The 26,562-nt window shown below is 53.9% G+C and overlaps 1 protein-coding gene and 1 long non-coding RNA gene across 4 annotated transcripts; one reads left to right on the plus strand and one right to left on the minus strand.

Moving 5' to 3' along the window:
* Positions 1-376: 376 nt before the first annotated feature.
* Positions 377-21,356, minus strand: FBXL19 (F-box and leucine rich repeat protein 19). 3 transcript variants are annotated; one of them, XM_027526569.1, is made up of 11 exons: positions 20,980-21,356; positions 19,482-19,682; positions 17,996-18,139; positions 17,786-17,872; positions 17,480-17,698; positions 16,949-16,981; positions 15,179-15,690; positions 7,003-7,166; positions 6,741-6,902; positions 1,486-1,704; positions 377-1,378 (listed from the first exon to the last, which is right to left on the minus strand). In XM_027526569.1, exons 2-11 carry the CDS (start codon positions 19,656-19,658, stop codon positions 1,200-1,202), a joined length of 1,896 nt encoding a protein of 631 aa, XP_027382370.1. In that variant the 5' UTR covers positions 19,659-19,682; positions 20,980-21,356; the 3' UTR covers positions 377-1,199. The 3 variants fall into 3 exon arrangements, with proteins under 3 accessions (XP_027382370.1, XP_027382369.1, XP_027382371.1); XM_027526568.1 differs by having other exon boundaries at positions 16,820-16,981; XM_027526570.1 differs by lacking the exons at positions 16,949-16,981; positions 17,480-17,698; positions 17,786-17,872; ... (1 more) ...; positions 19,482-19,682; positions 20,980-21,356 and adding an exon at positions 15,976-16,597.
* LOC113883168 lies at positions 2,607-13,724 on the plus strand. Its single transcript, XR_003508584.1, has 3 exons — positions 2,607-3,392; positions 12,792-12,890; positions 13,283-13,724. It is a non-coding gene; the product is annotated as an uncharacterized LOC113883168 (long non-coding RNA).
* Positions 21,357-26,562: the final 5,206 nt, after the last annotated feature.

Below are 26,562 nucleotides of genomic sequence, written 5' to 3' on the forward strand. Positions count from 1 at the left end.
CCATGGCAACTAAGAGGGGCCATTTCCAGCCTTAGCGCTGGCTTTGGGAGGTGTCCATTGGCTGCTAATTCCATGGCAACCAGGAGTGGCAGTTCCCTGGGCAAATGGGATACAAGGTTCCATGACGATGAAAGAGTGGGAAGAGCCAAGCTGGAGGAGTCCCATCTTCCCCATCACTGGGCTGGCCCACCACCCCCCACCCCCACCTCAGGGTCAGGAGGGGTGGAGCTGCTCAATACAGTAAAGCGAGAGAGCCTGGGGTGGTCCAGTCCGAACTGGGCGGTCCACCAGTCCAGTCTCAGTCCAAGCTGGTCCCGTCCCCTTAAGCTCTGGCTCCCCCAGGCCCGAGGTTCCCCCGGTTCAAGTAACACTTCAGTACAGATGAATGTTCAAGTATAGTGCGGGGAGGCAGGTAGGGGGCGGGGGTACCCCTCACCACTCCCCAGGGCGCGCTGAACAGCGGGCAGGCCCGCGGGCCCCACTCCTCAAGATAGCTGCCATTGTCAGTGACGTTCAAGGAGTCAGGGCTGGGGAGAAGGAACTGAAATCCAGGGAGGGAGGAAGGAGAGGGGTGACCCCGAGGGGCTACTACCGCCCCCCTTGCACCTGCTCTTGCCCCCCGCCCCTCACTCAGCCCTGTTGCTCTCCCCTGGTTCCCCGAGTCCCCTCATCTCTGACACCTGGATCCCCAGTTGCTCCTCTGGTTTCCCTTTTTGGCCCCCCCACCCTACCCCCCCCCCAATTCCAAGTATCTGGTCTTTGTTCCCTGAACCCCTGATGGTCTGCTCTCTGCCCGCCCCCCACCCCCAGCCCATCCTCCACATCCCCCAGCCCCCTGCTCCCAGCATCCTGTGTGCAGATACTCTCCCCATTCGCCCCCCGTCAAACTGCACCTCAACCCCCCTCCCACCAGCCCTTTGGCTCAGCGCCCCCCAGTACCTCTGACCCGCTTCCCCCAGGGGATGGACAATGAAGCAGGTGGAAGGGGGAGGGGATGGGAAGAAGAGACCCCCAGAGATATCAGTGCAGGGGGTAGAGAGTGGGGGAGGCTGGCTCGAGTCCCTGGGCAGGAACCCCAAGTCGTAAAACTCAGGAATCCCAAGTCATGAGGTGGGTGACCTGGCCTCCTGGTAGGGGTGAAATGAAGGCCTGAGGTCCAGGCTCCTGATGAGTCCTGGGGGAGGGTGGGGGGCACCCAACTAGCTGTCCTTGAGAAGCAGCTTCTCTTCTGGGCAGCGGAAGGGGCCAGGGGGCCCGGCGGCTGCCAGCCGGGCACAAGCTTCCGGGGAGAGCTGGCGGCAGGAGCGCAGGTCGAGGCGGCGGAGGCGCGGGCAGCGGCGGAACAGCGGGAGGCAGTGGTCCGTGAGGCGGTGACAACCTGAGGGTGGGGCAACGGCAGCTGAGACCAGAAGGTGAGCAGGGGGTCCACACGGACCACAGGGCCCAGGAGGCTGGAAGGATGGAGAGATAAGGGACGGCGCTTACCGGCGAGATTGAGGTGTACCAGGGTCTCTCGGAGCGGGGAGGTGGGGGCAGTGAGAAGGTGGACACTGGGATCCCCAACGTGGGCGCAGTGGCTCAGGTCCAGGGCGCTCAGCTGGGGCGCGTGGCGCAGCAGGAGCCGCAAGGAGGCGTCCGTCAGCTCCAGGCCGGCCAGGCGCAGCTCTGCTACCCCCTGTAGCCGCCCTCGGCTCTCCGTTTGCCCTGCGGTGGGCAGAGAAGAGGTCACCACTGTGGGCCGCTCGCGTCCCCGCACCGGCTATGTCTGCACCCTCCTCCCTCACCACCCCCGACCTGCTCCCACTCTAAGGGAACCTCGACTTGCGTTTTCTGCGTAGCTCGTGGCTTGCTCTTCTCCCCCAAACCCATATAAGCCGCCATCATTTCATCTGTCCACTGCTCACACTGACTCCTGGGTGAGGCCTTCCACGATTATGCCATTCGGAACTATAACCTTCCACGTACTCCAACTCCTTCCCTGCACTTTCTCCTCTTTTTCTCACTGACGTGTTTTTCTCTCTCCCACTAGAACAGCAGTCCTCAACCTTTTTTCGCACCAGGAACTGGTTTCATGGAAGACAATTTTTCCATGGACAGGGCTGAGGGAAGGGGGGACGCTTCAGGTTGTAATGGGAGCGACGGGGAGCCATGGGGAGTGATACTGGGGGTTGGGGACCCTTGCACCAGAATGCCACTTCCAGCAAGGCAGGAATTTTTGTCTGTCTTGTTCTTGATCTATGCACAGGACCTGGGACATAAACGCCTGTCAATATACAGTCACTCATCCAACAAATGACATCCCCACCAGGACGGCCTCCTGTCCCACCTCCTCACTTATCAAAAGACAGCGATTCTCACAAGGGAGAAAGGGTGGCGGGGTGACAACCGGGAGCTGGGGCTTGACACAGATACACTGCTGATACTATGTATCAAATATGTAAGCAATGGGAACCTTCTGTACAGCTCATGGAACCTTCCCTACTCAGTGCTCTCTTGCGGCCTAAATGGGAAGGAAATCCCCCAAAGCGGGGATGTATATTTGTATACATATAGCTGATTTACTTTGCTGTACAGCAGAAACTAACAGAACACTGTAAAGTAACTATACTCCGATAAAAATTAATTTAAAAAAAGAGCAGTTCTCAAATATATGAGACCACATCCCTCTTCTGCTGAAAACTCTCCAAGGGCACCTCAGGAAGTCTAATCTACGTGGGAGAACATTCAAGTTCCTACAAGGTCTCACCCCTGTCTCAGCTCCAAATTCCTCTCCCTCCTTCAGAAATACTTGAGCCAAACTCCACAGGGGACCCTGCCCAAGGCCACCTGTGTTCAGTCCCTTGCCTGGCCAGGGTCCCTGGCTTTCCCATCTGAGCTCAGAGACCTCCCCTTTCTCTGTCTCTGGGGTAGAAGAGCTCCCACTCTTCATCTCTGCCCCTAAAGCTTTCCTTTATATTGTATCTACCATGATCCTGCATTTCCACTTTTGTAACTATGCTTGAGCACGCACTATAGGCCAGGCAGCGGCTAAGTGGCAGTCTGCCCCTAGCCCAGTGGCTCTCCAATTACAGGAGAGAGAGAAAGAAAAAACGAGAGAGAGAGAGAGAGACAGAGACTGACTTCTGTATCTCCCTGGGCTGCTGGGTGAAACCAATCGCTGGTCCCGCCCCCAGGGAGTCTAACAAGTTTTCCTGGGACTTCCCTGGAGGTCCAGGTTAAGACTCTGTGCTTCTCCTGCGTGGGGCATAGGTTCAATCTTTGGTTGGGAAACTAAGATCCTGCATGCCACACAGCATGGTCAAAAAAAATCCAGACAAAGGAAAAACCAAGTTCTCCAGCAACGCTGAGCTGCCGGTCCCGAGACCACGCTTTAGGAACCACAGCCTCGGGAGGTAAGTTTTCTGATTATCATTCCTGTTTACAGATGAGAACACTCAGGCTTACATCCCCAAGCCAGCTACTCAAGATCACATGACTATGGATGAACAGAGCCAAGACACCAGGCCTTGTGACTCACAAGTCCTAACTCTTAACCACAATGCTATCAGCTTTCCAGGCCCCAGCCTCACCCTGAAATAAATAAACTAGATCATACGACCCCAAGTCAGGGAACTAGCCTGCACGAGTGTTTTATGGATCTGCAAAGTGCTCACATTTTTCTTAATGACTGATGCTATGTAAGAGGTGTGTCTTAGTCGCTCACTCCTGTCCGACCCCATGGGTTGTAACCTACCAGGCTGCTCTGTCCATAGAATTCTCCAGGCAAGAATACTGGAGTGGGTAGCCATTCCCTTCTCCAGGGGATCCTCCTGACTCAGGGATCAAACTCAGGTCTCCCACATTGCGGGCAGATTCTTTACCATCTGAGCCACCAGGGATGCTACATAAAAGGGCATTTTTATAAAGAAATTTTGATGTGGAGCTTTTCCCTGAAAAATTTTAAGATCTAGCATCACTGGGCTACCCCATTCACCCCACGATGATGCTGAAGCTAGGTGGTAAGGTGTACTCCCTAACATCCTGCACCAAGCTCACCACTTCTGTAACCTGCCAGGCCACCTCTGGGCACCTACTTGGCAAGCTCTGAATTCTCTCCTTTTCTCCTTGAGGAGCTGGGAGCCTGGAGAGGGGATATACCTGCTGATGCCCTCAACCTCAGGCCACAGCTAAAGGCCAACAGAGGGAAGCGGAGGAAAGAGAGGTCTCGTGTGGCTAGGGCAAGGCAAGTGGGCTCAAGGAGGATTTCACTGAGGTGGGCCTTTAGGGATTTATTTGAATGAGAAGGAATGGCGAAGGGAAGGGTAGCCAGGCAGAGAACAGCAGGGGCAAAAGCAAGGAAGAAGGAAAACTTGCAGTGTTGATCCAGGGACGCCACATGAGGACAGGAAGCCAAGGGGATAGAGGTGGGCGTACAGGATTTCCATGGTGCTCCAGCGGTTAAGAATCCGCCTGCCCATACCGGGGACATGGATTCGATCCCTGGTGCAGAAAGATCCCACATGCCAAGGAGCAACTGAGCCCGTGAGCCACTACTGAGCCCAAGCACCAAAACTACTGAAGCCCATGTGCCCTAGAGCCCCTGCTCTGCAACAAGAGAAGCCACCGCAATGAGAAGCCTGTGCATTGCAACAAAGAGTAGCTCCCGCTTGCTGCAACTAGAGAAAGCCCGAGTGAAGCCAACAAAGACCTAGTGTGGCCAAGGGGGAAAGAAAAAGTGGGTAGAGTCTCAAGGAGCATGTTAGGCTTGGGGGGGCCTGGATGGCTCACCTTTGCGAGCTCGTGATAAAGGAGCTTAGACTGAAGTCAATTCAAGCAGAAGATGGAGTTGGCCTGCCAGGCAACCAGCACATTCTCACCTCACAGAATGCACTGTTCTCAACGCTCAGTCCAGCTCCAGGAAGAGAGGGCCACGGGTGGGTGCTCAGATTTGGCCTGGCCTATGTGACCTGCAGCTGTCACTCAAGACCTCTGGGGCCTCACCCAGAAATCCTAGTTCCTTCTCTATCCTAGTTCCTTCCCCTTCCAAAACTGCTGTGAGGGGAATGGGGTGGCAAGAAAGGAGCCATGAAAGAGAATTGCCAAAGCAAGGTGCTGGGCTGAGTTGACAGTCCGTGACCTCATGGAGCTTAAGAACCTTGTAGGAGACAGATTTTAACCAAATAATTTCACCACTGTACAGTGATATGCTAGGAGGGGACTGCTCTCTGGAAGAGGGACTCTCATCTCAATGCAGGAAGAGATCTTGGAGGGCTTCTAGGAGGAAATGACATTGATGCTGAGGCCTAAAAAGCGATTGGGTATCAGGCGAGGAGGATAGAGCATTCTAGGCAAAGAGGAGTGAGCAAAGGCCCTGGGGCTGGAGGAAACTTGGCAAGGAGGCTGAGATGGCTGAAATGTAAGGATAGCATAGCTTAGTGGGAGCCAGACCAGTGGCCTTATCGACCATGGTAAAATACTGATCTGCATCCAAAGAGCACCAGGGAACAACAAGAACGAGTGGAGAACATGGGGTGACGTGGACAGGCCTGATCTTCTGGGTGGTTCCCCTGGCTTCATTATGGAGAACAGACTGGTGGGGACCAAAGAAAATGCTGAGTATCCCAGCTCCTGGCTACAACTAGATGAAGAGCTCCAGGCGTCAGCACTCCTACCTCACACCTCAATAGGACCCCCAAAGTGACCAGGTTGGTGCTTACCAGACCAGCCCCAGTTCCCAGCATCCCCTCTTTGCCAGCATGGTTCCCAGGCCTCACAAAACTGCTTATTCCTTCACACTCCCTGGGAAAACCCTGTCTCTTTCAGGACTCAATTCAAATAGCACCTCCTTAAGAATGGCTTTTCTCATCGCCCTCCTTCCCCACCTCCCCACCCCTGCACCAACCACAGCCATTACCATGTCATGCCCTTCTATTTCTGCATGACTGGGGTTCCACCAGGGTGGGGAATGGGGCTTACTCAGTTTGAGGTCTCCAGGCCCTACCCAGGGCCAGGCCCAGAGGCTATGTGCCATGAAGCTGACTTTATCTGGTGGCGGGGACCAGGGCCTGAGCAGGGTGAAGAGGTGGCTGGGGTCTGACTCAGGAAATGTAACCACCACCTCCACACAACCCTGCAAGTCAGCTGGCTCCCTCGTTTCTGCTCTGCTCCCTCAGAAATGTCCTCATCGTTTCACTTCAGGGCAAGAGGATCTAGGGGCCAATTCTACTGCTCAATCATATCTTTGCTGGGCCCACACATGAATTTTAAAAAGAATCTGAATTACGTGCCATCATTTAAAAACCAGGATATTTCACAGAAGATCCTTTGGCTCCTCTTGGCAAATGGAACTGACCAGCCACCCCAGGCCTGTGTTCTTCCACAGCAGTCCCACTGCTCCCCTGGGAGAAGTCTCCCCAGTAGTGCCCACCACACCGAGATTTCGCTCACAATCCCCTGGCTTCTCCTAGAATTCTGTGTCATCCTCCTGTCCCACACTGCATTTCATCTCCTAATTATCTTCCCCTCTGGGAGTCAGGGGCTACATCTTCCTTATCCCATCCCCTCAGCTCTGATCACAGGGCCCAGCACACGCAGGAAAGTGAATGAATGAACATGGGCCAAGCAGGACCTGTCTCCTCAATCTCAAGCTCTATCCGTTCTTCAAATCCTTTCAACACCCAGCAGGAGTCAAAAGAGACCGTGGAGGCCTCATCCCCCAGCCTGTCCAACCCCTCCTACAAAGGAGCCAAAAGAGGCCACACCTGGTTTGGTGTCTGGCGGAGGCAGCAGCAGCTCGCGGAGCTGGGAGTCTTTAACATCCTCGATCCAGCGGAGGTCCAGGAGCCGCAGGGCCGGCAGTGGGGCTGAGCCCAGGGCAGAGACAGAGAGCCAGGAGCAGCCAGAGAGCACCAGCTCCTGCAGGCCTGGGGGAGGGGGGAGGTCCCCGGAAACAGGTGCTAGGAGGGCTCTGTCCCTGGTCTGTTCCCTTCCCTCACCCCGCCCCACCTCACCACCCAGCACTACCTTGCAGTCGGTTCAGAAGCCACATGAGCTGCTTCTTGGAGACACCTGTCCAGCTGAGGTCCAGGGCTCTAGGCTGGCGGCGAACCACACCACTAAGCATGGGCGGGGTCAGTGACTTCCTCCGGCTCAGGTCCATTCGAGGCCACAGACGCTTGTCGTAGCACCTGTTGGCCACAGGGGGGAGACAGAGACCTCAATCCTCAGCTCACAGTCTCAGGGAACCCACAATCCCCACCCTGGTTCACCCCAGTTCTCTCCTGGGCCATACCAAACAGCAGGGGTGGGCAGGAAGCCCCAGGACCCAGGCCAAGAACACTGGGTTTGGGGTTCAACTCCATCACTAATTGGATGTGAGATCTTTGGCAAGCCCATCCCTCTCCCTGGGCCTCAGGCCTTGTTTATAACACAAAAAGTGATAGTCAACAGGTGGGCCTTGCCCACGAGGTGGTTATAAGATCAAATGGGGTCATTACAGTTAGTGGACCTTACAGGGACTTTCCTGGTGGTCCAGTGGTTAAGAATCTGCCTTCCAATGCAGGAGACATGGGTCCAATCCTTGGTCGGGGCACTAAGATCCCACATGCCGTGGGGCAACTAAGCCCATGTACTGCACTAGAGAGCCGGCACGGAGCACCTGGATAAGCTGCGTGCCACAACTACTGAGGCTGTGTGCTCTAGAGCCTGAGCATCACAACTAAAGAAGGCCTCACCTGCAGTGAAGACCCAGCCCAACCAAAAACAGAAAAAAATCCATAGTGAGTGGGCCTAAAGCTTCCAAAGCATTGTGCCAAGGACACACACACGCTACACACTGTATTTGATGGAGACCCAGAGAGATCCAGCAGCAGCCCCCATCCCCTGCCTTGGGCTTCTCACCAGTTATGGTGGCTGTGGGTACTTCTCAACCTCTACTAATTTCCGCCCGTGATCCACGTTTGCTCATCCTGAGGACCAGCTGCCCAGGGCTTGACTTACTAGTCTGTGATTCCTGTGAGCCTCCAGCCAGAATGGAGACTTCACAAGGGCAGCCCTGGCTTCTTCCCCTCAGCACCCCCAGTGCTCAGTACCGGGCCAGGTGCGTAGTTTACCTGCTGTACATCTGTTGCATGAACGGATGCTCCCAAGCCAAATGTGAACCACCCAAAGCTCCCACGGAGCACCCCTACCACACACTTCATTTATGGCTTCCCAGTGATTCACTCAGTCAGTGTTTATGGAAGGCCTAGCAGGTCCCAGTCGTTGAAACTACAAAGATGAATGAGGCCTGCATAAAGTGAAATGGGTTGGTCTCCAGCAACTCTGACAGCCTTGATGAGACCAACATGCAGGAAAGTGGAGAAGGGCTTCCCAAACTGATGTTACCAGGGAACCTTCCCCATCTCTGCCAAAGTCATCTACTAATATACTGTAGTATAGGGTGGGCCAAAAAGTTCATTCAGGTTGCCCCCCACGTAAGCTGTTATGGAAAATCAAACAAATTTTTTTTGGCCAACCCCATACACTAAAGTTCCTCGAGATGTGGTCTGAAAAGTTTCTTTAGTACAGTAGTCCAAAGCCATGTCAGAAAGTTCCCACTGGGCGAGATGAACTGTATCAAAGCAGCAGGGGTGGGGAGGGGAACCAGGAAGCTGTCTCTTATCTCTCTCCCAGCCCTGCTTCTGGGAGGCTTTCCCTTCAGGAAGCCGTGGGCTGGGGCAGAGATGCCCAAACTCCAGTCATTCAGTATCAACTTATCTGCAGAATGTAAATTTATCTTTAAATCAATTCTTAAAACCAGCATTTGCACTGAAAACCAGTATTGTTTCACATACATATGTTATACTTAGACATAAACACCATGAAAACAGACCAGGATTATTAAATTCTAGCTAGGTGTTGCTATGGCTTTTGGCTGCCATATAAAGACTATTTTTGTTAAACAGGGAGATAAGAATTAGAAAGGTTGTCAAGTGTTAAAGAATCCGCTGGCCAATGCAGGAAATGTATGAGACGCAGGTTCGATCCCTGGGTCAGGAAGATGCCCTGGAGGAGGAAATGGCAACCCACTCTAAGATTCTTGCCCGGAAAATTTCATGGACAGAGGAGTCTGGTGGACTACAGCCCATAGGGTTCCAAAGAGTGGACACAACTGAGCGTGCACGCATCCGAAAGATATAATAGCACCCAATGGAGGAAATTTCTTTTCAAAACTATTAATAATAGAACGATCAAGCCAAGTTTTTGTGCCACTTGCCAACTCTCAGGCAAACTCCGGAACCCTTGGGTGACATTTTAGGGAAAGCTGGAAACACATACACCAAGGCTCTGATCCAAAAAACTCCACCCTCTGTCCCACCTGCCACCTCCTACCATTTCCCTTCCTCTTCTGGCATTCTAGCCTCTCCCTCTCCTGGTTCCACCCACTCAAACAATAAACACTTGCAAATCTCTCCCATTCTAAACAGGAAAAGAAAAAAAAAAAAAACTACCCACCTTCAATCCAGCTTCTGCCCCTAGGTTCTGGCCCTTGTCTCCTTCCACTCAGTGAAATCACATTCCATCCAAAATTTCTCTCTGCTCACTCTGACCCAGTCATGAGTTCCAGCTCAACTGTCACCACCAACCTGAAGCCCTCCTGGATCTTATGTGGCTAGTTGGGAACCCTTCCCTCCAAGGGCACACACAGGCCACCAGCTATCTGTACACTGCACTCCGCAAGAGCCAAGCCAAACCACCTGCTTACCAACAGACACCTGCTATCTGGTGCCAACCCATTTTGGCACATGTTTGTCTTTGATGGAACTGCCAACCAACCCAGATCCCTCAGGGCTCAGCTCCAGTGCTTCCTCTTCCAGGAAGTCTCTCCTGATTTTTCTTGGCTGCAGCTAATTTGTCCCTTTGCCCTTGGATGACCAGAACACTGGGTTTAAATCTCAGAGTGGCAACCAACAGTCACCGAGGGCCCCCTACAGATACTAAGTGTCGAGACGCTGAACAGTGAGGAAACGGGGGAGGCAGCCGAGTCTTACAGTAACTGGGACAACAAGGGACATGATAAGAGCCGGTGAGAAACTAGGTCGGGGAGGTTCCTGGGGAGACAATGCCAGATCTGAGACTTGAAGGAAGGCAACAGTTGGGGCTTCCCTAGCTAGCGGTCCAGTGGTTAGGACTCTGCGCTTCCACTGCAGGGGGCACAGGTTTGAAACCTGCTCAGGGAACTAAGATCCTGCACGCTGCACAGCACGAGTTAATTCTATCGAGGGGAGGAGGAAGAAGATTTGAGTTTAGATAAGGAAGAACCAGTGTCCTGGCCAAGTACACAGAAAAAAAAAAAAAAGGGAGAGCTCTGAGAATCTTGGGCAGTAGGAACAAAAGGCAATTCATCATCTCACCTTAACAATGAGGATGACGAAACACGAATACCTGAACACCTCATGTTCACCCATGAAAACCCATGTTCACCAAGGGTTTACTACGTTCTACGCATTACACATTTAACTTCACAACTGCCCTAGGAGGTGAATACTATAATCACCATCTCCTTTTTAGAGGTCAGGAAAATGAGGTCCAGGGAGGTTAGAAGACTGATTTCAAGGTACAACTTCGATTACATGGTAGCAGACCCAGGTGGTAGACCAAGCTGGTCTGGATCAAGAGCTCTGACATGCAGAAGAGGCAGGGGTGAGGCTACGGAGGAGGGCCAGCCCAGGGTAGGGGTGTCTTGGCCAGGAAGGCTGGAATGCCAGGCTGGATGAACATGGGCACAGAGCTCCAAAGCGCGGAGTGTGAGCAGTGGGGATCGAAGCCCCAGCTCTGCCGCCTCTGTGCTTTGAGTGACCTTAGGCAAGTCACTTGCTCTCTCTGGGCCTCATTTTCCAAACCATAAAATGGTGTAAAAGCAGCACTGATTTCACAGGTTTGCTGCAAAAATGAAGGGAGAGTACATTAACTCATTTCATTTTTTAAAAATAGTGATTTAAAATAATTAAACGAAAGATGTTTAAAAAAAGGCGGGGGGAGAGACGATGCAGAGGAAGTGTTTAGCGCAGTCACCATTCTTGTCCAAATGTCCAACAGGACCATGGAAGTTTGTTGTGAGGGTAACAGGGGGCCGTAGACAGGTTCTTTCTAGACTAGTGTATGCATGTTCAGTCACTAAGTCGTGTCTGATTCTTTGCAACCCTATGAACCAGGTTCTTCTGTCCATGGAATTTTCCAGGGAAGAATACTAGAGCAGGCTGCCATTTCCTTCTCCTGGGGATCTTCCTGATCTAGGGAATCGAACCCACATCTCCTGCACTAGTAGGCACAATCTTTACCACTGAGTCACCTGGGAAGCCCTCTTCCTAGACTAGAAAATGACACTTAGGTAAGAGGTTGGAAGAAGTCCAAGGCCAAGGCATCCATCACCCACGGGACGCCGAGCCTGATGACCAAATGCCCTACCCCACTCACTTTCCCCTTGACTCCAGACACCCCTGACCAACTCAGCCCACCTCCAAAGTTGAGTCCAAAACCTCCCTCTTGCAGAGGCCCTCTGGGGCCACAGAGCTAGACCAGCCAAAACTGCTACCCGTAAGGACTTCACAGCTTCCCAGGCTCCAACCCAAGCCACTTCTTCCGTATCAGCTCTCTGGGCTCCTTGCTGGCACTGAGGTCCTTCCATGCGTCCATCAGTGTTTAGTCCCAAGTCCAGCTGCCTTGACCAGGCAGTGTAGTGCCTTCCTTGCTCATTTCCAGTGAAGTCTCCCCCCTCTTCCCTGGGACTCCGCAACTCCCCCAGGCCTCACCTCCCCCTACAACCCCACCTCCCTCCCGACCTAGGCAGATCACTGTGCCTGCCATTTCCAAGAGAAGATGGAAGCCATCCGACGGGAAAGCCTGCAACTTCCTGCTCTCCCACCTACAAATTTCTATCCAGCTCCACCTTCGCTGCCCCTTTTTCACACTCCAACCCGATTTCCTCACTTTCATTCACTAGACAAGTGTTTTTTCAGTACCTCCTGTATGCCGGGTATCCTAGAAACTAGGGACACAGCAGAGAACAAACAGATCAAGTCCACCCTCAATTCCAGGCAACCTGGCTCCAGTGCCCTCCCCCCCACAGCACAGCAGAAGACAGCCAGGCCTCTTTGGAGCCAAATCCAATGGACACTTCTGGTCCTTGATCTCCCGTGACCTCTCGCCAACACCCACCCCTGTTCCCTCCTCAATCTCTCCTTCGGGACACATTCTGCTCCCAATCCCCTCCCAAGTCTCTGGCTGTTCTAACTCACAAGTGCTGACACTGATTTCTGGCTTCTTCCTTGAAGCTGCTATCTATAGGTTAAAAACTCCCCAACTTGGATCTTTCTTTTTAGCAACAGACCTGTACCTCCAGGTGCTCTCCTGTTAGTGCCTGATGGGCCCAAAGGCCTTTCAGACCAAACCTAGCAAATGCGAGCACTTGGCTTGACCCTGGAACCTGCTCCCACTAACTATTCCCAAGCTTGTGCCATGATCTTGCTGCCCATCCAGGCTCATGGACCAGAAACACAGCTGCATGTCACCCTACTGCCTCCACGTCCATTTAGTCACCAAATCCAAGTCATCCTGCTTCCTAAGAAGTCTCAACTCCTGTCCCTCCTCTTCATCCCCACAGGCCCTGCCTCTGTGCCCAGGTTGACAGAGCCTCTGGACTAGTCCCACTGTGCCCTCTCAGGCCCTTGTTCAGCCCTACCCTCATTCTACTCATCCAAAACCACCATTTTGTTGAGCATTTAGCACTCTTTAGCGATGGTGCTAAAATCACCTCATTTCATCCCTACTAGGTACTGATATGAACGCAGACTACAGATAAGAAAACTGAGGCCCTGATAGGTACAGCAATCCACCCATGGCCACTCATCCAAGAAGTACAGGAGTCACAGGTGAGAAACCCATGGGGACTAGACTCCTAGGCCCAAGCAGAAAACCACCATCCAGTCCAGCTTCTCTGCTTTGTCCACCTGCAGTCACGAGTCTCCCCTTGAGACAGAAATTGGGTCTTCATCAGTTCTGGGTCCCAGGTATCAAGCACAGGGCTGGCCCTGACCAAGAGGCCTTGGCAAACGTTTCCCCAATGACTACTAGAGGCGGAGGAGGTGATCCCAGCAACTGCTGTAACTACTTGTTTCTATTATGTGGCAGGTTGACTGAAAACTCTTCAAGGGCACAGATCTGAGTTCCCAGAATGTTAAAAGTCTGTGCTTTCAGTAAATATTTGTAGCTGAACCAGTGATAAGGATTGCTGTTAAGGCACTAAGAAGTTTCTATTTCCTAGGTACAGTCCTCGATTCTTGGTTGTATCAGCTCACAAAAACACTCATGAAGTAAATGCCTTGGTTCCCGTTTTAACAGATGAAGACACTGATGCACAAACTGATGTACAGAGAAGGAACTAGCCTGACTGTGTACAGCTCAGCAGAGAAAGATTCAACTACGGAGGACTTTTCCTGGGGGTCCAGGTTCAAACCCTGGTCAGAGAACTAGATCCCACATGCCCCAACTAAGAGCTCACAACTAAAATCTGGCGAAGCCAAACAAACAAACAAAAAAAAGCATTAAAAAAAAAAAAAAAGATTCAACTATGGGTAATTTATCTCCAGAGCCTGCCTTCCCCTCCTCGTAGCTCTGTAGCCTCCACAGACCAGCAAGTGTGAACAAGTACACCAGAATCCTAAGGAAAAGGACTGGGGTTTAAGGTCAGCCAGTCCATTTTTCCAGGCAAGAGTACTGGAGTGGGGAGCCATTGCCTTCTCCGAAGGAAATGGCAACCCACTCCAATTTTCTTGCCTGGCGAATTCTATGGACAGGAGCCTGGTGGGCTATAGTTCATGGGGTTGGCAAAGAGTCAGACACGACTGAGCGACTAACACACATTATTATCTTTTGTCCTGTGCCGAGAACATGAAGATAAAACAGATAGGTATTTCCCCCAAATACTTACATGGGAACGTGAAAACGAATGAAGGCTTGTCAACATGCAGAAAGCCTCTATGTGCTCTTTAGGGGTGTGGGGGGAGTGTTGGAGGAGTTTGGTGGAGAGGTGGGGATGGGGGTTGTCAGGGACAGGATCCAAGAGTAAGACCAGGGGTTGGAGAGGCTGACCCACATTCCTATAGAAACAAGACTCAGGAAGCAGTGGGGAGATGAGAGGAGGGTAAGTGGAGGGTGCTGGTGGTAGCTCCAGGCCACAAAGAAGTTCCAAGCATAATCAGGAGGCCCAAATATGGCTGCCACTTGGGGAGCAGGGACCGCTCAGCAAAGGGCTTTCTGCTTTTTTGGTTGTAACACGGCTTGCAGAATCTTAGTTCCCTCACCAGGGATTGAACCCATGCCCTCTGCAGTGAGAAGTGAGGAAGCCCCATAACGGGCTTCCTTAGGTGTGCATGCATGTGTGCTAAGTCGCTTCAGTCGTGTCCCACTCTCTGCGACCATACGGACTGTAGCCCACCAGGCTCCTCCGTCCATGGGATTCTCCAGGCAAGAATACTGGATTGGGTTGCCGTGCCCTCTTCCAGGGGATCTTCCCCATCCAGGGATCGAACTTGAGTCTCCTGAGGCTCCTGCACTGGCAGGCAGATTCTTTACTGCTGAGCCACCTGGGAGGCCCCTTCTTATGTGTTAGTGAGATCAATAATAAGACTGTCCTCAGTGTTCTTGCCTGGAGAATCCCAGGGACAGGGGAGCCTGGTGGGCTGCCGTCTATGGGGTCACACAGAGTCGGACACGACTGAAGCGACTTAGCAGCAGCAGCAGCAGCAGAGAGGTGAAAAGCAAGTGAGAGGATGCAGACATAGCAGTCAGCACTATACTTGGCACATATTAAACACTCATAAGTAACAATTTTAAGGAGAAAGGTTCTAGAGCCAGAAGGACTAGGTTCAAATTCCTGGTTTTACTGTTTCCTCTCCACGTGACCTTGACCTCAGCTTCCCCTGAAAATGAGGATAATAGTACCCACCTCACAGAGTTGTTGTGAGGGTTCAGTGAGCAACTAAATCAAAAGCAGCCTGTGCACAGTCAATACAGAAGTACCAACTACAGCACGTCCATCCTACAGAAGCATCATCAGTACAAGCACCCGGCCCAGAGAGGCTCAGGGACCTGCTGCAGGTCACCCAGCGAGTGAGGAGCATGTGGGGCAATGGAACCCAGGCCTGTCCAGGCCACTCACCAGCGGCTCCAAGTCCGGCACACTCGCATGCAAATGCATAGCTCTCGGGGCCCGAGGTGCTGGAAGACACGAAGCCAGGCGGCGCGGGGCAGGGGGTGGTCGGATCCAGCAGCCAAAGGCAGCGTGTCGGGCTCGGGGCTTCGAGGCGGGGGCCGCACCACGTGCCGCTCCAGCTGCGGGGGCCGGGGTGGGGGCGCGGGGCCCAGGGGCCAGCTGAGGAGGGGTCCCCCACTGCCAGGGCGCACAGCCCGCCGCCCCCCGCGGTTCTCCTTCTCGCCCGAGCTGCCCCGGGCTGGCCGTCGCCCATTCCGGGCCTCGCCAGGAGCCTCATCCTCACTCAGCGATGTGCCTGATGAGTCGGAGTCCGAGTCGGAGTCCGAGGAGGACGAGGACGTGTCGGGCACCCGCTCCAGCAGCTGGCACATTCGCTTGAAGCGCTCGAGCTTCTCCCGCTGGGGTGACGGGGAAGGCACCGCCGGGCCCTCAGCAGAGGCCAAAGGCGGCTTTGGTTTCTGCAGGAAGAGATGGAGGCTGTTCTAGGGCCTGGCACCTGCCTTCCCACCCCCGACCCCCGAGGAGTCACCGGGGGGGATGAATAGCCAGAGGGACAGTCCTGAGTTCCTGCCCTGTGGCGCCTCAGTCAAGTCATACTCCTCTCTGGACTTCTCACTTTCCTTATCTGTCACAGGAAGGTGCTGATGCAAAGAATTCAAAGACTTATGTGTCTCGATAGCTTATGAGTTTCCAAAAGCAGTGAGGTGTGGAGAACAGTTACAGATCTAGTTTTGCATATTGACCTGGCTATCAATTCTCTCTGTGACCTTGGGAAGCCCCTTTCTCATCATCTACAACACAGAAAGCTGGACCAAACAACTTCGAGCGTCTCTGCAATGAGACAAGAGTAACAGTGATCATCCGGACCTGGGCGGAGCCTCCCACCCTCGATGACTCATGACATCCTCACAGTGCTGGGATGCAGTGGCAACTTGGGCCACTCTTTCCAGATATAAGGAAATGTAGGCTCCAAGAGATTATGGAACTTGCCCAAGGTGACAATCTGACAAATGGCAGAGGAAGAATCTGAGTGCAGTCAAGCAGACCCTGGCATCTGATGTGTCAGTGCAAAGTGACAGCTGAATGCCAGCTTTGCTATGTGACCTTGGACAAGTCTTCAAACCTCTCTGGGCCTTACTTCCCTCAAATCTAGTCCCTTTGCAGTTTACAAAGCTCATTTAATGTCATTAAACAGCTTTGTGGCATAGACCGGGCAAGGGAAGTGGTATCATTTCTATTTCACTGACGAGGAAACTGAAGCCCGGAGCAGCTGATAAGTTGCCAAGACCAATCAGCAAGGCAATGGTTGAACAGGGATTTGAACTCCGTTCTTTCCCCTTAAAGGTTTGGAAAGATGAGGCAAATGGGTCAAATGATACCCCAAGGGTTCTTGGCAAGTCCAGGGCTCTTGTGGCCTGGCCCCAACCCACTCTTCCCCTCTACTCGTCCCAGGGGCCCAATTGCCTGCCCATCGTGGCCAAGCGGGGCTGGGGTAGGACAAGGTAGGCAGGAAAGGACAGATTTCTGTCTCCAGGATAGAGGGTGGGGCAAAGGAAAGTGGGAAGGGGAGGGAGGTCCCCGGCACACCTCCCAGTTCTCGGGAGGGAGCCCAGGGTGGCAGGACGAGAAAGCCTGGCTCGGATTCAGAACCCTGGGGGGCAGAAGGCCGGGGCCGCCTGGGTCCGATCCTCGGAGGAGGCAGGCGTCTCCACCCACCTTCTTCAGGTGCCTCTCTCGGCCTCCTTTCACCTACCAGAGCAAGAAGGAGACAGGGGGCAAGGGAGAAACGCCATTAACCCCTGGTTGTCCACAAAACTAAGATCTATGCTCACCTCTTAGGACTACAAATCCCAGAAGCCCCCACCTCAGGGAGAACTCTGAGCATGCTCATCGGGTAACCAGTGTCTTGGCTCACTGAGCATGCTCTCATCTCCTCTTTCTTCCCCCTCAGGCCTTTTCCAGCCCCTCCTTCCTCCTCTGCAGCAGCTAATTTGAGCATGCTCTCTCCCTCTTCCCTAAAACACCCAAAGCTTCCCTGTCCAGCCCAGCGCCAGTAGCTTCTCACCTGTACCTCTCCTCCACACTGAACATGCGCCATCCTCCCACCTGAAATTCCGAACTACATCTCCCAACAATCCCTGGGGGGAACCCATGAAGCTGAATGTCCCAGGTTCTCCCCAAATGCAACAGGACTACAGCTCCCCAAATCCCTTAGGCTGGATCGAATGAGCATGCTCCCTGGCTCACCTTTTTCCTTGGGGTAGGGGGCTCATTCCCTGCCTCCCTCTCCTTTCTTTTGGGGGGCCCAGGCACGTCCTCTGAGGGGGGCCCAGCAGGTAAGGGACCTTTGCGCCTGGGTGGAGGTGGTGGAAGTGGCGGCTCTTCCGTCAGCTTCCATCCACTCCCCAGGCTGGCGCCCTCCTCGCCGTTGTCAGCCCTGCGGCGGCCTGGTCCCTCACCTGAATCCTGGGGAGATGGAAGCTGGGGGTGAGGTTCTGCACCAACCCCCGATCTCCCGCCTACCCAGAGCCTGGCACCCACCCAAGCCTCTACCTTGCTGGTCCGGCCTTCCTGGGTGCAGCGAGGGCACTCCCAGCAGTTGGGGATCTCTGCATTGATGACACCCTCAGCCTTCCCCATCTGTAGACAGAGGCAGGGAGTGGATGTCAGGTGTCAAAAAATTCAAGAGGCATCCTACCCCAGCTCCTTACTCCCCAACAGTCTGAGCCCCACCCCGGCCTCCAGGGTCGCCAGGACCATCACCTTCAGGCAGCCAGGGTGGACGATCTCGTTGCAGATTGTACACTCCATGAGGCTCAAACCAAATTTCTCTTCCTCTCCTTCCACTGTGTCCTCCTTCCCAGCCTCCCCACACAAGAGGCATACAGCTGTGTGTGGGAGCACAGGCTGTTGGGGAAAGGGGGTGTCAGGGACCCCAAAAGCAAGCCACAGGGGAAAGACTGTTCTTTCTGGGGACCCCGGCAAGCTGCGAGATAACGTTTAAAACCCATGGGGGCAAGCTGGGTCAAATCCTGAATTTGTTCCTTTTCGGCAGTATGACCTTGAACTGATTTAACCCCCTTATGTCTCAGTTTCTCCATCTGTCAAATGGGGCTAGGAAGTTTTTCCTCGCAGAACTGTCATAAAAATGAGATAATGCAGAAAAGGTAGTTGATACACAGTTGTCACTGTTGAAAGCTGCATCTGAATCCAGGGCCTGGGTGACCTGACGTAGCTGGCTTTGGGAAAGAAGGGAAGACTATAGGCCAAGGTGACAGTAATACTCAGAGAGAGCTGAAGGGAACATGGCGACAGATTGGAGTGAGTCTGAGTTTCCTCAATTAGCTGTATGGGAGTTGCCCTGGACCCCACAATGAACCCTGGGAACACTTAGGGCAGTTGACTGATCCTAGGGAAGGGAGAGCAGCTATCAGACAATATGACTTTAGGAAAAAAATCAGGGGTAATACTGAGTCATATCAAGAAGGTTGTGAGGCAGGCTCAGGGAAGAAGCAGGTGGGGAAGAAGAAAAGTGAGGCAAGGGTCAGGGGACAAAGGAAAAACAGGGAGGGGCTGTGAGGCAAAGAGACCATCCAGGAAAGGGTGACTGCAGGGAAAAAGGGAGGTGGTGGCAGAAGGGGAGCACAGGATGCAGCTGGTCCCAAAGCTACTGGGAAAGGTCCACTTCAGGAGCACCGGGGAGCACTAAGGATGAGGAAGGCCGGCACAACCCCATGGTTCCTGGATACCTACTACGTGCTGCGCCTGGCAGCAGGTACCTTCTTATCCATGCTGTTTGACCTTTACAACTCAACAAAGGAAACATTTCACGGAGAAGGTACCTTGAGGGTCACAGTGATTTGTTCAAGGTCACACAGTGGGTAAGACTATCTTCAAATCCGAGACCACTCTCACAGGTGAAAAGGAGGCCAAAGAAGGCAAAGACCCATTCCTGGCTCTGGGGAGGGAGTCCAAGGGGGACCAAGCTTTCTGCGGGTCTCTGCCTCTGAAAGTTGGGAAAGGCCTGATGGTAGGGTGTGAGAGGGATTCCTCTGTGGACCCTATCATTGGCCCCAGCTTGAAGCTGAGGACAGAAATGGGCCTGGCGGATATGTGAACCAGCCAGTGAGCGCATGAGCGAATCTATGGCAACTTTACATGACTCTCGTTGGAGTCACCCCCAGCCCCCCAGACAGGTGCTGAGGTCAGCTGGGGAAGGGTGCCCCCCTGCAGTGGGGGCAGAACTCACGGCAGTGCACTGCCGCAGCAGGCACGACTGCTTCATGCGCCCGGGCCCCCCGAATTTCTTCATGTCTCGGCAGAAGTGGCAGTCCCCGCACTCAGTTCGCACACAGGCCCGGCAGCGGCGGCAGCGGGTTCGGCGTCGGCGCGCTCCGGCCCCCGGCCCCCGGCTGCTCGACGACATTGGGGGCGTCAGCAACGCCGAGGGCTATGAGTGGAGGGTGGAAAGGTCAGGGGGGTCCACGGGGACCCTGGCCGGCGAGACTCCTGGCAGCTTTCCCCCTACTTCTAGGCAGCCAGAGCTTGCCCTCCTACCCAGGGAGACAAGGAACAAGGAGGTGCCCCTCCTGCGGGGGGTCAGGGGAACCCCCATCCCTCTAGGCAAGGCCACCCTCTTCCTGAAGCAGCTCACCTGGCTCCTCCGGGAGCCCTGAGAACTAGCTTCCTGACCTCACTCCTACTCTAACACTTCTTCCAGACTCCCGCGCCTGACCCAGGGAGGATGAAGGCACACCGAGAGGGACAAGGACCTTTCCACCAACATCCCCACAGCGAAGCTTCCTGGAAAACCAGGGGCTCCTTGTCTGTGGAGTCACATGAGACAGGTCCCAACTCTTCCCCTGTTCTCCAAATGTGCTCCATCCCCGGCTCTCCCCAAGCTGAAACACCCCAAATTCACCTCCCAGATCCCCACAGATTCCTGATTGCCAACTCCAGACCTCTCTCTTTTCTCTCAAAAGCTACTAACACCCAATTCCTCTCCTCTAAAGCCTAGATTTCCTCCTCATCTTCATGGGAACCTGCTCACCCAATCTAACCCCTAAAGATCCACCGGGCTGCCCAACTTCCCAGCACTCACAGACCTTCTTTCAGATGCTGCTTCAGAAGCCCTCCATGGCCCCAAATTTCAACTCTGTTCCCCACAGAGCTCCCTCTGCTCCAACACAGCCTCCTTATGGGTCTCTCAGGTCAACCAGGGCAATCTCCCAGATTCCCTGGGAATCTAGAATCCAGCCTGACATCTCCATAGAACTCAAGATGGGCTCGTGTGCACCGCCCCCTGCCTCCCAGCTTCCCAAGCTGCTTTCCATCCCTAATTGTCTGGAATCCCTTGGGCTCCTCTTCCCAGGCAAACCAGATCCTCCAAGATCCCGCACAGATTCAGCAGGCCTGGAGGCTCGCTACATATCCAGAGTCTTACCCCAGCTTCCCCCTTTCCAGACCCATCCATGGGGGAAAAGGAGCCCTCCAGCGCTCCAGGGGAAGGGCCTTGGAGGGCTGCAACTGCAGGCGGGGATGGGGGTCTGCAAGGGGAAGCAAGGTCTAGGAAGGAAGACTAGTTCCCCAGGGTTGAGAGGTAACAGGAAAGAGGGCTGGAGATGAGGAGTTTGGAGCTAAGAGAGGGTAAGGTTGGGGGCGGGCAAGGTAGAAAGAGGCCGGGCTGAGGATGAATGGGACTGGGAGCTGCCCAGGTCTGGGGGTGAGGAGGAGCCGCGTGAACCCACCTCACACGTGTCCCGGGAGCCATCTCTCCCTTCTCGGCAGCTCCCGGCGGGTCGGCGGCCATCGGCGGCGGGGGGGCCGGGCGGCGCGGGGCGCGGAACGCTCAGAACGCCGGGGTCCACGGCCCCCCGAGGGCGCTCGGCCCCTCCCTCCGGCGGAGGCCGGGACGGCGGCGAATGGAGATGGGGGGCGCCGGGGGCGAGGCCCTCCCACGGGCTGCGGCGCGGCCCTTCCAGGGGGAGGTCCTGCTCTGGGGGGCTCAGTCCCTCAGTCCCCCCAGGCCAACGGGGGCTCCTCGGGCGCAGGGTGCACAGCTTCTGCCCGGGCCCCACTCAGTCCGGGGGTCCGAGTCCCAGCTCCCCTCCCCCCACCCCGCCCCGCCTCTCCCCAGTGCCCCCGGCCCTTTAACTGGCCCCTTCCCGATGCCCACTGCCCAGGGGTCCAGGGCCAGGCCTGGGACCCCCCACCGTTTCCGGGGTTCAAGCCCCGCCCACCGCCCGTTCCCGGGGAGGGGGGGGTCCCTGTAACCTGCCCCCCTCCCCTGGGCCCGCCCCTGGTCTGCGGCCCCCTGCGCTACTGCTACGGGGCGAGCAGAGGGGGATGAAGGAAGCTGCTGGGCCCCGCCCCCCCAGCCTGCGCGCGCCCCCGCCCTCTCCCCTTCCCCCCAGCGCGCGACCCTCAGGAGATAGAGATCTAAATAAAATTTGAATAAATCCCCTTGCTCAAGCCCGAGGGTAGAAGGAAAGGATGGAAGGGGACAGGAAAAGGGGGAGGGGGCAATAGGCGTGCTTCAGCCCCCCTGGTCCCCCGGCCCCGCGCTGCTTCGGCCCGGGGCCCTGGCCGCCTCTCTCATCCCTCCTGAGCTCCTTCCTCCTTCCTCCTCTCTTCCCCCTCCCCTCCCCTCCCTCCTCCTTCCCTCCTCCTCCTCCTCTTTACTCCCTCCTTCTCCCAAAGGAACCCCGCCCCCTGCCCCCTCCTTCCCCTACCACCTCTTTACAGGACTAACATGCGCAGGGCACGATGGAAGAAGTAGTCCTGCGGGCGCTGGTGCTACCGTGGGAACAATAGGGTGCTGGGGTCAGCGGGAACTACAAACAAGATGGAGGAGGACGTGCCAAACAGGGAGTGGAGGATGCCGGGAGTTATAGTCCGGTTGCCCCAAGGCTCCGGGTTGCAGAGCGTAGAGGAGTGGGAACGATGACTACAAACAAGATGGCCTTCTGCCCCGGCCCGACCTCCTTCCCAGGCACTCATACGCCCTCCTGTCCACAACCCTCCGCGTGTGTGGTACCTGACGGGACTCGCAGTCCATCTGCTGCCTTCCCGCTGCCATTTCTACTCTTCAGGAACAATGGAAAGGTGAAAAGGAACGAGGACTACAATCAAGATGGCGGAAGAGGGGCGGACACCTGATTAGTAGTTCACCTTATGAGGTGCGATGGGAATAGTAGTTTCCTAACCTTCTAGAGTTCCTTAATAATGGCAGGACCAGGAGGATAAGGAGACTACCATGAAAATGGCAGGCAACCGAGCCTCTCGCGTTCGCCTCACTCTACCACCTTGGCACCTCAGCCGCCTGTAATACCGAAATTCCCCTCCTGTTGGCGCAAAGCTTGACGGGAGTTGCAGTCTTCCTGGCTCCTTCATATTATCTTCGACCAGACAATGGAAAGGGAAAGGGGCGGGGTCTACCAGCAAAGATGGCCACTGGAGGAAAGGGGCAACGGTGACCTGGGACTTATAGTTCATGCACTAAGGCTACTCCTTGTGGAAACAGGGAAAAGGACTACAATAAAGATGGCAGGCTAGCACATATTCTGCGCCAGTGCCTTCTGGGGGACGTAGTCCCTTCCTTAGCTCAACAGAGAAAGGACGTGCGCTATTGAAATGTGTATCACCACCGACAGTCCACGTTGAGAGCGGACGGAAATGGAGAGACTCTTTCCTTCTCTCCTCGCCACCCGCTTCTGACGACCTCCAGGGAAATGTAGTTTCATGCCTTGACTCACTAGTGGAGGGGAAGAATTTCTGTTGCCAGTGGATATCAATGCGGATGAGGGAGAAAAGACGTCCGAGAGATCCAGGAATCTATAACGTCTGCCTCCCCGTGTGGCGAGGACTTCATCTTTCAGGGGAAGGCTCTTAAAGGAAAGCAACAGTAATCAGTGTTGTGGCGACAAGGGAGGCGTGGTTCTTGCCGAAACTACTGTCACGCTGTTGTCCCTTGGAAAGCTTCGGCGCCTGACACCTGATGCTTGTTCCCCCAAACCTCAGAGAATCGGTAGCTTCCAAGTTGGGAGAGCTCCAGGGAAAAGGCTCTGGAGTCATACAACATCCCCACCTCTCCTTGGGAAGTCACCAAACCTCGATTTTTCTCATCTGAAAAATGGGGATAACGATACCTACCTCGAAGCAGAGTGTTATGACAATGTTCACGAAAATGCCCACCTTCAGGGCCTGACACAGGGCACGTGTTGGCAGTTCCTTTCTCGAGGGCCCTTCCAGCCCAGCTGTTTTGGGATCCCAGGTGTCCATCATGCCGGAAGGAGTTAGCTCCTGTGAGAAGAAAACTGTGCCAGGCTGTCTACCCTATCTTGAGCCGCACCCTCTCCTCCCCCGCCCCTCATCTGGGTCCTTCGGTGTCCACTACCGATTACTGCTGCTAGGGGGCGGCCATTCCCCGTTTGACTGAGGTCCAACAACCTGATCAGATTCCTCAACCTGAAGTTGTGGGCGCTGCCAACGCCCAACCAGTCTTGGAGACACCCCCGCCCCCTCGCCGCTCCCCCGCTCCCCCTCCCCGCTAGACACCTCAGCTGCCAAGGCAAATGGGCCTGCTTCCTACCACTGTACCTTCTTAGCTGCCTTCTTAATCTTCCTCTTCTGCCTGCAAAACTATTCACTTTCGACCCCTGTGGTTCTAGGGCCCTGCGGAAGACTTGGTGAGTATGATTTTTCTGGTAAGGAATTGAACACAGGCTGGCTGGTGAGATGTGAAGTCCTAAATTTGCAGGGACTGGCCTCAGGCTGAACTGAGAGGCTCCTTCTAGCTTGCAGTGTATTTAGGAAATCCTTGGCTCCTGTTTCCTCTTCCGCCTCACTGCTTTAGTTTGGCTTGCATGATTCCCCAGGGATTTTTCTGGAGCCAGTCCCTCTACCGATTAGGCTCTTCCCTTCCACCCTTCCCACCGCTGCACCCAGTTAACTTCATCTTTCAGGTTTGTGTCCCAAAAACCCTTCATGTGTATCATTCCCAGATGAGATTCATTTGACTCTTCCCCTAGATACAAGCTTTATGAAGTCTTGTCTCTTATGTGCTTTCAGCATCTCATTTGATCTTCCTAAGAATCCTGTTTATGATCACATTTTATAGATGAGGAAACTGGGAATGACTGAGTGATAAAGCTAGGATTCAGAGCTTCTCTGGGGGTCTGTCTAGGGGTAAAGAATTCGCCTGCTAATGCAAGAGATCCGGGTTTGAACCCTGGTCTGGGAAGATCCCACATAATGCAGAGAAACAAAACCTGAGCACCACAGCTACCGAGCCCAGGACCTAGAGTCAGTGCTCCCTACCAACACAAGCTACCCCAAGGAGAAGCCTGCACACCCAAACAAAGAGTACCCCGTGCCACAACTGGAGAAAGCCTGAATGCAGCAATAAAAACCCAGCACAGCCAAAAATAAATAATACATAAATGGATGAAGTTTAGAAAGGATTATAGAATTAAAAAGAAAAATAATTAGTATCATAAAATAATTTTTTATAAAAAAGCTAGGATTCCCAAGGCCTCAGAGCCCACCTTCAGAACTATAGCATCTGCCAGTTGATCATGTCCATCCTCTGTGTGTTAAGTTTGGCAGAACAACCACACATTTCTTTCACTTGGAATCCAGCAGTACTGAGTCTGCATTCTTTGTTTCCTTGAACAAGAAACAGCTGGTGCAGAACTGTGGCTTCCCCTTTGGGATAAGACAAGTACTCGCTAGATCCACACAGTACCCATCCAGCTTGCTTCAGTCCTAGCAGAAGCACTACTGGCCCCACCTCATTAACTTAGACTCGGACATAAGCCTACTGAAGGTCAAGGCCATTTCTCACACTCTAGAGAGCACCTCAGGGACAGATGGTGTGCCTGCACCCCTTGCTGGCTGGATAGAGAGATGGCTGAGTGTGACTGCATACAGAGATAGAGGAGAACTTTTGCTTTTCACTTTATAACCTACTCTGCAGATTGACAGTTTTACCATGAACAGACATTATTTGTATATACTTTAAACAGGTTTCCCCAGTAGCTCATTGGTAAAGAATCTCCCTGTAATGCAGGAGACAGGAGTTCAACCCCTGGTTGGGGAAGATCTGCTGGAGGAGGGCATGACAACCCACTCCAGTATTCCTGCCTAGAGAATCCAATGCAATGAGGAGCCTGGCAGGCTACAGTCCATATGGCCGCAAAGAGTCGGACACGACTGAAACGACTGAGCAGGCCTACTTAAAATATGAGTTGCAAATACTATAACCCATCCACGTTGACATTAAAATATAAAAACAACAGTCAGACCTTCTCAGCCATAAGTGAACTCCAGGTTTACAGCACCCACACATCTCTTTTCATTTGCACAAAAATTTTCTGTCTTCTGTCCACCTTATTTACACATTTTGTCTGAGAACCATCAGAAAGATGGTTCATGGCCCTCGGTGGTGGTGGTTTCCTATATGAGGGGCTGGGGCTGCAGACCACATTCAGAAAGAGGAGCACCATTCAGTCTCCCAGGGGGGAAGCTGCTGGAAAGGGATGGAGGGCTCCTGCCGGCTCTCAGAACTACCCACAACCTTGGATTGAGCTCACTGAATTCAGGAGTGGGAGCAGCCCATTGATCTTGAGGTTCCTTTTCAACAGTGGGTACTCTTCCGGAAGATCCAGATCTTTCCTGCATTTGTGTAGAAGGTCATAGCTTCTGTATCAGTCAGAGCAGGTGAAGTTATGCTGCAGTAACAAAGAACACCCAAGTTTGGGTGGCTTACAGCAACTAAGGTCTGTTTCGGGCTCATGCTGTGTGTCTAGGGTTGGTCAGTGGGGAGAGGTCTGCCCATTCTAGTACCCAGGGATTAAGGCCAAGAGTCTCCATCTGGATATGAGCGTCCATAATCACCATCCAATCACTGATGAATAGAGAGAGAAGGACTTGGTGAAACATGGTCTGGTTTCTATAGCTTCTGCCCAGAAGTGACACAGCACAGTTGTGCTCACATAGTATTGACTACTCCAGGCTGCTGCTAAGTCGCTTCAGTCGTGTCCGACCCTGTGCTACCCTATAGACGGCAGCCCACCAGGCTCCCCCATCCCTGGGATTCTCCAGGCAAGAACACTGGAGTGGGTTGCCATTTCCTTCTCCAATAGCCTTCCGTAATTTCAAAGCGGGCAGAGACAGGAACTCTTCCTACTTTCTGCCTGGAAGGAAAAGAACTAGAATGCCTGTGAGTGCATGCTAAGTCACTTCAGTCATGTCCGACTCTTTGCAACTCTCTGGCCTGTAGCCCGCCAGACTCCTCTGTCCATGGGATTCTCCAGGCAAGAATGGATAAT

The sequence above is a fragment of the Bos indicus x Bos taurus genome, chromosome 25 (genome assembly GCF_003369695.1).
Source record: "Bos indicus x Bos taurus breed Angus x Brahman F1 hybrid chromosome 25, Bos_hybrid_MaternalHap_v2.0, whole genome shotgun sequence".
In the NCBI taxonomy this organism is placed as follows: Eukaryota; Metazoa; Chordata; class Mammalia; order Artiodactyla; family Bovidae; genus Bos; species Bos indicus x Bos taurus.

Excerpts from the sequence above, each read along its gene's own strand:
- FBXL19 (XM_027526568.1), bottom strand. The coding sequence starts at position 19,658 with ATGTCGTCGAGCAGCCGGGGGCCGGGGGCCGGAGCGCGCCGACGCCGA. Across the intron at positions 15,691-16,819 it reads TCCCTCCCGAGAACTGGGAG|AAACCAAAGCCGCCTTTGGC; the intron begins GTGTGCCGGGGA and ends CTCTTCCTGCAG. Across the intron at positions 7,167-15,178 it reads TGCCGGACTTGGAGCCGCTG|GTGCTACGACAAGCGTCTGT; the intron begins GTGAGTGGCCTG and ends TGTGGCCAACAG.